Source organism: Daucus carota, chromosome 1 (assembly GCF_001625215.2).
Source record: "Daucus carota subsp. sativus chromosome 1, DH1 v3.0, whole genome shotgun sequence".
Lineage (NCBI taxonomy): Eukaryota > Viridiplantae > Streptophyta > Magnoliopsida > Apiales > Apiaceae > Daucus > Daucus carota.
Window position 1 is genome coordinate 41,602,633 of NC_030381.2, and position 13,029 is coordinate 41,615,661.

Below are 13,029 nucleotides of genomic sequence, written 5' to 3' on the forward strand. Positions count from 1 at the left end.
TATGTAATGGTTCTTGTTTATATTGAAATAGAACACGTTAAAGTTAAAAAAAAAGTTATATGAAGGTTCTTGTTAAAACAAGATATTCAAAATTGTATATTTATAATCTTATTTATATCATCATTTTAATTTTTTTAATGAAATATTATATGATAATGGATTGTTACGAGTGTTTTTAGTATTTGAAACTGTTTAATAGTATAATACTAATAGACTCCACATTTGTAGACTTGTAGTACCAAAAGGAGAGTACCAAACCAATAAAATATAACTAAAATCTTGGATTATAAATTATACCCATGTTGGCTTATTATGGTATAGTATGGATAGATTTGAAACCAACGAAAATATATATCAACTAATTTGTAGGTTCTTTTGGAGTTAATGTTCCCCATTATTATATTTGCTTAGATGAAAAAGAGTTATTAACCAAGAAATCCGGTCAATTTGTCATTTTTTAACCAAAAAACCTTTAAACTTTTTTTTTTCACTAACAACCCAATAAATTTTATTAAAATTATATTAAAAAATATAAATAAATCATGGTTAAATTTACCACATATTGCTTTATATGCATTTTTTATACACATATGTGTCACATATTGCCTATTCATTAATAAATATAATTTTTTCTTTAATAATTTATAATATTTTAATTTCATAAATCCACGCTACAGAGAAGATCCAAGGATTTTCATCATGTGTACCAAAGAATAAATTGTTTTGATCATTTTAATAATTCATTTAAATTTAATTTATATTGGTTATTCTACTTAAGTCTCTAACTTCTACCATTCATATGTATATATATATATTCTAATTAAGAATAATTGGTGGATTGTGATTTTATAGTATGATATTTGTTAATTTTAATTTAAAAAATAACATGAAAATAAGCGAAGATTTGTTTATTTGTCGTCTTAATTTTTTTCCTTGTTTTTATTATTATATTAATTTGAATTGTTATGATCTGTCAAGTAAGTTACTTTTTTTTGACTAAAACCAAGTAAGTTACTTAATCATCATGATTATTTATTAAAACTCACGGATACGAAAGTTTGTATCAAAATTATAAGTTGTACTTATTTTATATCTTGCAGTTAAATTTTACAAAAATATTTTTTTAAATTGTTTTTACTAATTTTTGATTAATCTTAGTCATATTGTCACATAAGATATATGTTAATCATCGTTAGTCTATGTCACCGGCTAGTAACTATGATTATATTTTTTTTAAGATTTAATAAAATTTAATTGGTTTGTTAGTGAAAATAAAAGTTTAAAAAGTTTTAGACAAAAAAATGACAAGTTCTTTGGAATTTTTGGCTAATAGTTGATAAAAAAATTGATTAACAGATAGTTTGCAGGAATCATCATTATGAGTGAAATTATCTAATTAAAAAGTGAATATATATATTTTAAATTCCAATTCATCGTATTAAATCCGTTAGGTCATAACCTCGACCAAACAGGGTTTTTTTCTTAAAATCTAATTTACTTATTCAATGTTCCTCACTGTTATGAAATTGAGGTAGAGTTAATTTTAAATTATTATGTTATTGTTGAATCCTATAATTTAAACCAGTATAATATTGAGTTCCCCATCCTCATGTCCACTTATTGCACAGAATATAACTTGTAGTCCCGGCCCCTCCTGACCCTGTAGATTGGATTCGAAAATGCATATGTTACACCCTCCCTCCGTCCCAATTCGGCTGGTTTGACTTTTTAGGATCAAATTGATCAAACTTTAACTAAAATTTATATATATTAAATTATTGAAAAAGATTATAAAAAATATATTATCAAAATCTACATTTGTTCTACTTTAAGATGTATGTTTCGGATTTTAAAAATCATATAAAAATAATTAATTATTATGGGTCAAAGTTTGGTCGACCATAAAAAATCAAACAAGCGAAAAGAATTAGGATGAATGGAGTATGACATGCAAAAGTACAATACATGAAATGACTCGTGCTGTGTTTTAAAAGAAAGAGAAGAGTTTTTCAAAAAAGAAAAAAAGAAAGAAAAGATGGTGTACTTCATTTGTCTTTACATCTTTTGTCCAATGTTGACAATAATTTAAGTTTTGAAATAAAATATCAGTTCTAGTAGAGTCACACAATTAAGCCTCTAATTTATTTCAAATTTCAAGTTTATGAAACATTCGCGGTACATAGTTGAAAAATATTGAACTTATACCTTGTCTTTATAAATATAATATTATTGGTAGCAACCCTACCTACTTCTTCCGTCAAGAGACACACACTCCGGTACTTTTCTAAATTATAATTTTATAATTTATTTTTAATTTTTTTTTAATAAAAATTTAATCATTACTCCCTCTGTCCCATTTAATTGTATACGTTTCTTTTTAACTGTTCGACACGCATTTCAATGCTTTTATAAAATATAGTTCCGTAACTTATTTTTGAGATTTTCTTTTTCTGAATAAAAATATAACATCCAAACTTTAATTCAGAAAAAGAAAATTTTAAAAATAAATTACACAACTACACTTTACAGGAGCATTAAAGTCCGTGCCGCCGCGTCCCCGTCCCCCAATGTATACTACTCACGGGGACGGAGGGAGTATATTTTTATTTAGAAAAAACTCTTAAAAATTAATATTAGAATTATAGGTTCAGAGAAGTGTCAGAGAGAGAACAGTAGAATCCTCCCTTAAAGTTCTATTTAAAATTTAAGGCTGCCAAGAAACTTTATCAAATTATGTTACTGTAACTCGAGTAGTTTCTTAAAGTCAAGGAGAGGCAGCAGCACACACACCTGTCTAAGTCTCCAAAACAATATACATTCAAATTCCAATCTGTTATAATACTGACCACCAATTTTCAAAACAATAGAGACCACCCTATTCTTGCCTAATAATACATTCCATTATGGGCAAATTTGGTGCTGCAAATTCGAATGTTGCTCTTTCAACTCCACTCCACAGAACCTATGTCCCCAGATACCAAAACTGCAGCAGATGGAATAGTGGCAATGATATCATTTTCAGTAGCCAAAACAAGCCTCTAAAACTCAGATGGACTAGTAGCACAGATTTGAGAAGCAATCTTAGCAGCAATGGGAACTTGTTGTCGATTACGCTGTTGAATAAATATAGTGTAAAGCTGAGAGCTGTTTCAGAAGAAGGAGAGGAGAATGCAGTGGTGGCAGCAGCAGCCGCTGCCATAAAGAGTGACTGGGCCAGCACTTTGCAACTTGTAGTAATGTTTGGACTATGGTATTCATTCAACATCTACTTCAATATCTACAACAAACAGGTTCTTTTTCTGCTGGCTTATCTATTAATATTCTCTTCATTTGTTTTAGTTATGATGAATATATGTTAATGTTTTTTATACAAAATTCTGCAGGTCCTAAAGGCCTTCCCATATCCAGCAACCTTAACTGCACTGCAATTCGGGTGTGGGACGCTCATGGTTCTCATAATGTGGGGTTTCAATCTTCATCCAACACCGAAGCTGAAGAGATCACAGGTTGTTAAGTCTATACATAATACATGTACAAGGGTCTGAGGGTTAGATCAAAATTTTTACAAGGGTCTGAGGGTTAGATCAAAATTTTTGTACTCCTTTTAGAACAAAGAAGATTAAGTTTCCTTGTATTTCATGAGTTAAATTTGTGTGTGTTCAGGTTGTTCCGGTCCTGACACTGGGTTTAATTCATACAATTGGGAATGTACTGACTAACATTAGTCTTGGAAAAGTTAATGTTTCATTCACTCACACCATCAAAGCAATGGAACCGTTCTTCACTGTCATGCTTTCCTTCCTTTTCTTAGCCCAGGTTTGTGTTTACTTTCATCTTGCCCCGAGTGAGCACTGACCAAACTATAGGACAATGGAAACAGAAAATACAGTTCTTAATTTTTTATAATCTTTATTAGTAAGAATCCATTTAACTTTGAGTTTTAATCATTCTGTGCTAGGCAGAGACCAACACTGTGGGTAGTCTCTTCTCTTGTGCCTATAGTAGGTGGTGTGGCATTGGCATCAACGACTGACACTTCATTTAACTGGTATGTAAGTCCTTTCCGTATCTGTTAATTTCACAGATAATACTATATCCCAAACGACTTGATCCTCAGTCCTATCGCCTTCTCTTCTTCCTGATGCAGGATAGGCTTTAGCACAGCAATGGCTTCCAATGTCACTAATCAATCACGTAATGTGCTTAGCAAAATGTTCATGATTCGTGATAAGGTTAGTTCTGAAACTTAGCTATCCGAAGATATATGTTTTCATTTATTTGATTAACACACAAAGTTTTTCTCAAAAATCACAAGTGATGAACTATTACATACCATTTGCCTTTCTGTTTTACACCCTAATCATTCCGCGTCTTTTCTGCTACAAAATACGTGAACAGGATGGTCTGGACAACATCAATCTCTTCTCGCTCATGACAATAATTTCTTTTGCACTACTAGTACCTACTGCAATACTAACTGAGGGCGTCAGGTTTACTCCTGCCTACCTGCAGCAGTATACCGTAAGACTATTAATATCATAAAACTTGCATCTATTCCACATTCAAGATCAACTCCATTTGTATTTATTTCCTTCCATTGTCTACTCAGAAGATCAACTAATTTGGTTTATCTTTGTTTGAATTTTATGTGGTTATCCTCCAGACAAACCAGGGGCTAAATCTGAAGGATTTACTTCTCAAAGCCATTTTTACTGGGATATGCTTCCACAGTTATCAACAGGTGACATTTTTGACACTTATGCTTCTTTCAGAAAAGAATGCTAATCAACCTTACCCAAGTAATTTCTAGTTATTCAGAGAATTGGCCATTTATGCGGGGGAAACTGTTAATTAATTTGTTATTCACATGTAATATATGTATATGGCAGATTTCATATATGATACTACACAAGGTATCAGCAGTGACACATGCAGTGGCAAATTGTGTGAAAAGAGTTGTGTTAATAGTTGCATCAGTTATTTTCTTCCGGACGCCTGTTTCTCCTGTAAATGCCCTTGGTAAAGCTACCTTCCCCTGTTTTTTTTCAGTCTATCTCATTATTCCTCATATCTTTTCAGTGTTCTTTATTTGAAAATGTTGAACCACCGCTTAATTTTCAGGAACGAGTTTGGCTTTAGCTGGAGTCTTCATGTACTCCAGAGCAAAGCTGATCAAGCCAAAACCAAAGAATGCATGAATTGAATGATCAACTATTAACATCTTCATCTTACCTGGTGTTCACAAGAGGAGTTAGAGCATCCAATTTTAGTTCTATACTGATTTGTTAATGGATGGTAATAAATATCTAAGCATGATTATCAAAATGTTAAAAAATATATAGCTAGTGATGTTTCCATGCATGATTATTGATGCATGTAATAATGTAAAATGTGGAAGAAAAAATTCAGACAAATTGATAATCTTTGAATGTCTAGAATATTAGATGAACTGTATATCAAAGAACAACGAAAACATAGACTTTGTTCTAGATCTAGAAGCAAAAAAATTAGTAGTTGCTCTCCAAGTCTGGATAAAGATGAACCATGCTAACATAGCATGTTCTAAGTAAGTAACCCAAATAACAGATGAATTTCAAGCACAAATACATTGATGACTATTAGTTAATCTTCCTTGTGATGCCTCCTCTGTTTTTTTCCTCTTCACTTCATTCAGAACATTTCTCCCCCATTCGGCAAAATGAGTCTCATTGTAACCAATTTTTCCATCCTTGTAAATAGACATGCAACGACGATCATCCTCAGAATACGGGCACTGATCACCATCAGGATCGTGCCAGGCGCCCTGGTGTTTCATCCCCGACCAGCGAGTCATCCACTTGTAGACGAATTGGCCAATCCCTGCTAGTTTTAGCCACCCTTTGGGGTAGAATTCCATGACACTGCTGTTTTTGTCCATCAGGAACAAATTAGTTAATTGAGCTCCATGTGGTGTTATCAAAATATCCGTTGAACTCATTAGCTGAACCTGCAAAATTAAATTGTTATAAAGTTTAGAATAATATGATCTTTTATCTCTATGGTCTATATATGCCTATTTTCTAGAGTGAAAAATAAACACTGACCTGTTCACAAAAGGTGAGATTATCAGAGTGAGCAACCATTATCCGGCAACCCTCTACCTTCCTGCACTCCCCATCAAAGATCCGAACCACCTCTGATTCGTTCTGAAAAGACCTTCCCCCTGTTCTCATGAGTAGGGTCATTCCGATTTTACCTTCACTACTATCTTCCAGGCTCACATTACAAAGTATCCTTGCTTTGCACCTCACCAGATCATAAACTTGCATTAAATTTTCTCCAGACATTCCTCCTTCACTGTGTCTCATGACCACAGCCTTTTCAAAGCAAAGCGGTTCATCATCGCCAAAACCTTCAAACGTCTGAATGTTTACAGTCTCAGAATATGTAGCCTCCATTAAGTTCCTCAACCAACCTGCCATTTTATACCGAAGTTCTCCTTTGTGATACAAAATCCACCGGGATGGTGTAGCACACTCATTCTTTATATGCCATGAAACAAAGGGTACCAAAGCTGATAGACCATGCCATAAATTAGCATAATTGTAATGATTGTTTGATATAAAAGTAAGACCTTTCATGAGAGTAGCATTTCTTGGTAATGCCTCGGGCCATGCCAGTGCATATGAGTTCCATGCACCGTCGTGGTTATCATGACCTTTTATGCATAGTAGTCTGCCTTTCGAGGAATTGGAAGGGAATTGCTGGTATTGAGCTTCACCTTTTTCTTGTGTGTCATACATGGAGCTCATGAACCATGTGTGACCTTCTTGGGCTGCATGCGCGTACCTGAGGTCCTTTAGGGGGAGAAATGTGACACTTTCTTTGAGCTTGGAAGCTGTGGAATCTAGTTTTTTTGTGCAGCTCTTTAATGTTATTTCTGTCTTACTGATCAGATTTTGCCAGTATTGAAATGAAGTCCATGTAGGTGGCAAGGCAGCCGGTGTTGTTGATGGGGTTCGAAGGGATTGGATTTGGAAGAGAACAAAGATGGTGACACAGGTGACTAGAAGGTAAAGTAAGAATTTTTGGAACTTGAGGGAGGGAGGAGGCCTTTGGGGCTTTCTTGCAAGTGCTTTAGAGGATAACTCTTTGGTCATTGTGCTTAATTGAATGGTATGAAATATTTGGTGAGTTTAAAATCTTCAAGGCATGGATCATCTTTACTTGCTTTTTTACTGCCTTGCTTTCCCATGGGAGAATATGCGTGATCTTGGGATCTCTCATTATTTCCAAAAGCTTCACATTAAAATCAGGGGAAGCTTTAGATTGTTTGCAAAGGACTTCTCAAGGGGAAAAAAAGCTAGAGCACCCGCCACGTCATTTGGGAAGATCTTCGATACCGAATTTGGATTCTGTAGCATTACTCCAAAAAAAATAAAAAATCTTACAAAGGTAAGTACATGAAAAAAGAAATATTAAATTTTTTGTAATTACTACTAATAAAATCTAGCTTCAATTCTCTCTTATATTAATGTTAAAATGTCCTTTTTTTTCAAATGTGAAATGAAGTCCTAATTTAGGGCAAAATATTGAGGTTTTAACTCTTTTTTTATATAATCAAACACAAGTACACACTCAATCTTGTATTTGACGAGGTTCAAACCATTGATATCTTGTAAAGGGAGCGAGGGATATACCACTGAACGAAGACTTGATTGGTATTGAAGTTTTAATTCTCTGTCTTGCTTGCTTCCAACCAAAATTTGTAAACGCAGACAAGTCAACACTTACATTTGGATCTAACATTAAACAACAGTCTACATGACTAAGTTTAATCAATGTCAACTAGATTGCCTGGCCAAAATATTTTGCGGGCATTAGCAAGAAAGCAACAACCACATGGAATTGCCTGAATTTAATACAAAAGTGAAACTAGCAGCTTCAAACTGAAGCTACTTTGTTACTATTACTTGTACATTGCGATTACATTTGCTCTGCTCTTACAATTTATGGGTGTCCAAGTCTAAGCCTCAGGCAGTGCAAAATTTTTGTTAAATACCCAACTGTCTTGAAGAAAATAATCATGATAGATATTTGCAGAGCATTAGAGAGCTCGATTAATGACTAATTTCAGATTAGGACAGAAATGTTGGGGAGAGAGCTGATTAATTTGATCCTAATACTCCAAATACAACTGCAATAATTTGTATTCTCTTGTCTACATCATTCTGTCTGCGAAATCCGTGTTTCAGACTACGGTTGTCTCAAGGAGTAATATATTGTGCGACTTGCATGATAATATCATCGACTTGCTTGATAATATCATCGTATACTATGAAATGGTGGAGAAAAAACTCCTCTCTGCAAGTTATTCGAAATGCTACCTAACGTGACAGCTTGGAGCTTAAAATGTCTGTTTTGATAATTTAAACTTATTAATGACTTCTTCTTCTCTTTTTTTTTGAAAGAAACTGAATTCATTAACATAACCCATTTCATAAGGGTCTCCGACAACATATCCGGAGGAGACGTAAATAACTGAAAGGAGCCTATTAAACAAGGATAGTTTGCCTTTTCATGAGCAACCTTGTGATCAAGATCAAGATATGTAGAAGAAGGTCTTTAGTGAAGTGATCATGAATACTTGTCACTATATTATGTGTTCTATTTCATAGCCATTTTCGTGTCCATGGCATTTTCCCATACAAAATGCTTATACTTTAAATTTGAAAGTGCCGTAAGAATGTGAGATACCACTGAGTCTGGACATCTACATGCATGGTCCATGGTGTTATGGCCCAAGATTCCAACACAACAAAAAAGACTTGAAAATTTTATAGGGTATGCACTTTTACAAAGCTCCAAACAGGAGAATTTGTAGTGTCATGTTTAGTTTTTTCCATCAGTGCAGCTGATAACTATACCTAATTTCAGACTTTATTGCGGGGCCCAGCATATCTCTCACAGTGCTCACACATGCATATCAGCGTATTGCTTATTAGCACGCAGATTAGTCGGTCCACATGGTCTAGGTTCTGCAGGTGATACATTACTTACCTAAGGTTGGCATGCATGTGAATTTAGCAAAGAAATGGAAGTTGTTACAGGTAAGTAGCAGTGTAGCCTAACATAATTATGGATTTATCAGTTGTGAGTTGTGACTTCTAGGTGTCACTAATTTATATATTGCCTAGATATTAGGCATTTGGCAACCTTAGGTGTCCCCCTTACACCTTTTTTCTCATCAGTGACTACTTCACTTCATAATATCAGTGCTCCAGCATGACTCACTCTTATGGTTATAACTTATAAGTATCTACCTTGCCTTGTATTTTTTTACCCGCATTGATAACTATAAATATCTACATTGTCCAGTTAGTCAGTACACGACTCTCTTGATTTGAAAAATATGGGGAATTATACATTGCTGCTCTTAGGATTTTTCTTTGTTTTGCTTTGTGGTGGAAATGAAGTTCATGCCTCCCATCAGTATGTTCAGCCTGAAGCTACAAAAGAGGCAAAACAGCCGAGCAGAACATCTTACCACTTTCAAGCTCCCAAGAACTGGTTGAATGGTACTACTTCACACAAACTCACTCGTAGCTACTTCTTTTTCCTCTTCTTCTTTTTTATCTATCTGATTGTGCTAATTTTGGATTTAAGTAAATTTGTTTTCCCTTTTTTCTATATTCTGGTGCGATGATCTGGTGGAATACATGGGACACTACAGATCCTAACAGTATGCTTTCTTTCTATTCATATGTAGTAATCTTTTATTCGTACTAACTTTTAACCCGTGCGAAGCACGGGCGGATATATAATCGTAATTTATTATTTATATATTAAATTTTAACGTCATTTTATTAATATTTTAGTATTAATGGATTGAGTTTTAATTAAATTATATTATTCAACTGACTATATTTTCATATCAGGATATTAGTACATAATCCAAATTTAGTACACGTAGATTTAAAAATATAAAAAATCAGAAAATTCAAATCTTTTCCGAACATAACCGATCGTGTAATACTTTTAAAAGATTCAATAATCTAATCAATCGAATTTCAACATAATTTTGTAATCTTGGTTTTTTTGACAACAATAACTTTTAAGATTAGAGTTAGAAACGGTTATGTAATGGTTCGTGTTTATCTTGAAATAGAATACGTTAAAGTTAAAAAGAGTTATATGAAGGTTGTTGTTAAAAAAAATATTCAAAATTGTATATTTATAATTTTATTTATAACATTATTATAATTTTTTTAATGAAATATTATATGATAATGTATTTTTATGAGTGTTTTTAGTATTTGAAACTGTTTAACAATATAATACTAATGGACTCCATATTCGTGTTTATATTAAAATAGAACATGTTAAAGTTAAAAAGAGATTTATGAAAGTTTTTGTTAAAAGAAAATATTCAAAATTGTATATTTATAATTTTATATATAACATCATTATAATTTTTTTAATGAAATATTATATGATAATGGATTGTTAGGAGTGTTTTTAGTATTTGAAACTGGTTAACAATATACTCCCTCTGTACCAAAAAACATTTCCTGTTTTGACTTTTTGCACTGTTTATTGTAAGCAATTGACTACTAATTTATACATAATTTATAAGATAAAATATAGTCATTAGTGATCTTGTTTGATTCGTATTTATGAGTACTTTAATACAGTGAAATTTTTATATTTAATACTAATACGAAATTAAAAATATTAAAGATAAGAAATGTGTGTTGGCAAACGCGCACATGATTAACAGGAAAAGTATTAAGAGACGGAGGGAGTAATACTAATAGACTCCACATTTGTAGAGTTATAGTAAAAAAGTACAGTGCCAAACAAAAGGCTTATTATAGTATAGTATAGATGAATTAACTTGACTTTTAGTTAGGGTATTGCTAAATGCAAATCAAATTTACTTTCTACACACTAGTATATTACATTTATATCCTTTTGTACATTAAATGATGAAATCCTAATAAACGCTTCCCCAGTGTAAAATGCATCCTTCTGTGTATTAGCGACTCTGTGTCCAAGATACTCCACCGACTCTCAGTTCAAGATGTATATATATACTTGACTCAGCATTAACGTTAAATCACTTATAATCATATATTGAAATATTTTCATTATAATAAAATATAAATACATAAAAAGATATTAAAAGGCTCACATATATATAAAGTCGCATAATAATATATATTTATTTTTTATGTTATTATTTAGAAAATATCTTTGATATCGAACTAAAATAGTAAAATATAAAAATAAAAATAAAAAGCTAGAAAGAAAAGAATAAATTATGTTATTATTTAACATGTTATTTCTTGTAGATAGATATTGCGGGTATTGAATTTACAATTTTCAATAGGATGGATATAATTTTTTTGAAGATAATAGAACGACAATATTTTTAGGATGATTAAATATATAAATAAGAAAATATAAAAATAATAAATTATATATGTACATATAGTCAGGTCATAAACAAATTGATGAGGCTATTTTAGATTAACAAAGAATAATAATAAGTATGACGATTTAATTTTTTAATAATAATTTTATTTTACTTCTCACATATAATGAAATTAGAATAAATTATAAAAAGAAGTTAATCCATGCCACAAGTATACAAGGATTGGGTGAGCAGGTATAGGTTATTAAATGCTTATTAAACGATTACACAGAATATTAAGTGAGCAGGAGTAATACGTGCACAGAAAATGAAAAGGGTAACAACGTAATCTCTCTGATTTGCATTGAGTAATTTTGATTTGCATTTAGCAACCATGATGCTAATGCAGGTCCAATGTATTACAAAGGAAGTTACCATTTGTACTACCAGCACAACCCTTATGGTGCAGTGTTTGGTAAAACTATAGCATGGGGACATGCTATTTCGTATGATCTAATCAATTGGATTCATCTAAACAATGCCCTTTATCCGACCAATGATTTTGACTCCAAGAGTTGCTGGTCTGGCTCGGTTACAATTCTTCCTGGGCAAAAGCCTGTGATTCTTTACACTGGGCTTGATATTAAGAATCAGCATGTTCAAAATATTGCAATGCCAAAAAATCTATCTGACCCTTTCTTTAGAGAATGGAATAAGTATTCTCATAACCCTATAATGATGCGGCCTGATGGTGTCAATAAAGATGATTTTAGAGACCCTACTGGTAACTTGGCAAGGCAAATATGGAAAATGGAGGATACTTGTCGGTAGCTTCAAGAGTGACCGTGGATTGGCCGTTTTATGCAGGAGCGATGACTTGAAGAGTGGAGTATGTATGATCATCCCTTTTATTCAGAAGCAAAGTATATGGGAGTGCAGTGGCAGAACCAGAGGGGGGGCTAGAGGATGCTAGAGCTCCCTAACTCGAAAAAAACAGTGTAATTTTTTTTTATAGCCCCTGTTGAATTATAGAGATCAATATAATTTTCTTTAGCTCCCGCTGAATTATAAATATCATAAACAGGGACTTGCTTTTCAAATTTCAAGGTATGATATTTTGATTGATTCTTTGATAAATTGTTATTCTTTAATCTGTTTGAATCTGTTGTGATTGTGTATACAGAGATTGTTGATTGGGGGTTCCAGATTTCTCAAGAATCAGAGTTTGAACTTTGAACAATTGAGTGGTAGATAATCTGAGGAAGTGATGTTCGATAACATCACGGTTCCGCTGTTTGATGAACATAATTTGATGTTAGGGTTTGTGATGGATAAGCGCGACATATTGTTCATTATTCCAGAAGAAAACGAATGATGTATTGTTGTTTAAATTTTTACATTTGTGAATTGTGAGTTATGATATTCACTTGTTTTCAAAAAAATTTGCACATAATTAAAATGTGCATGTATCCTCTTCTAGGAGCTTGTATAATCTTAAAAAATGCTCTTGCACTCCAGATAAAAAGTATCAATATATAATGTTCCACAACACGATTTCTCTTCGACCTGGATCGCCAAGGATCATGTTCGAGTTCGCTGATTTTGGCGATCCACCTTTAACTTAAGCGATATAG

General features: G+C 32.6%; 2 protein-coding genes and 1 pseudogene across 2 annotated transcripts; 2 read left to right on the forward strand and 1 right to left on the reverse strand.

Moving 5' to 3' along the window:
* The first annotated feature begins 2,796 nt into the window (after positions 1-2,796).
* Positions 2,797-5,421, forward strand: LOC108209610 (phosphoenolpyruvate/phosphate translocator 2, chloroplastic). The gene is made up of 9 exons (XM_017380607.2): positions 2,797-3,290; positions 3,384-3,506; positions 3,664-3,816; positions 3,963-4,048; positions 4,148-4,232; positions 4,399-4,521; positions 4,664-4,741; positions 4,890-5,019; positions 5,122-5,421. Exons 1-9 carry the CDS (start codon positions 2,904-2,906, stop codon positions 5,196-5,198), a joined length of 1,242 nt encoding a protein of 413 aa, XP_017236096.1. The 5' UTR covers positions 2,797-2,903; the 3' UTR covers positions 5,199-5,421.
* A 31-nt stretch (positions 5,422-5,452) lies between these two features.
* On the reverse strand, positions 5,453-7,271 carry LOC108222837 (uncharacterized). Its single transcript, XM_017396766.2, has 2 exons — positions 6,084-7,271; positions 5,453-5,986 (listed from the first exon to the last, which is right to left on the reverse strand). Exons 1-2 carry the CDS (start codon positions 7,137-7,139, stop codon positions 5,594-5,596), a joined length of 1,449 nt encoding a protein of 482 aa, XP_017252255.1. The 5' UTR covers positions 7,140-7,271; the 3' UTR covers positions 5,453-5,593.
* Positions 7,272-10,559: 3,288 nt separating this feature from the next.
* On the forward strand, positions 10,560-12,839 carry LOC108204365 (beta-fructofuranosidase, insoluble isoenzyme CWINV6-like; annotated as a pseudogene).
* Positions 12,840-13,029: the final 190 nt, after the last annotated feature.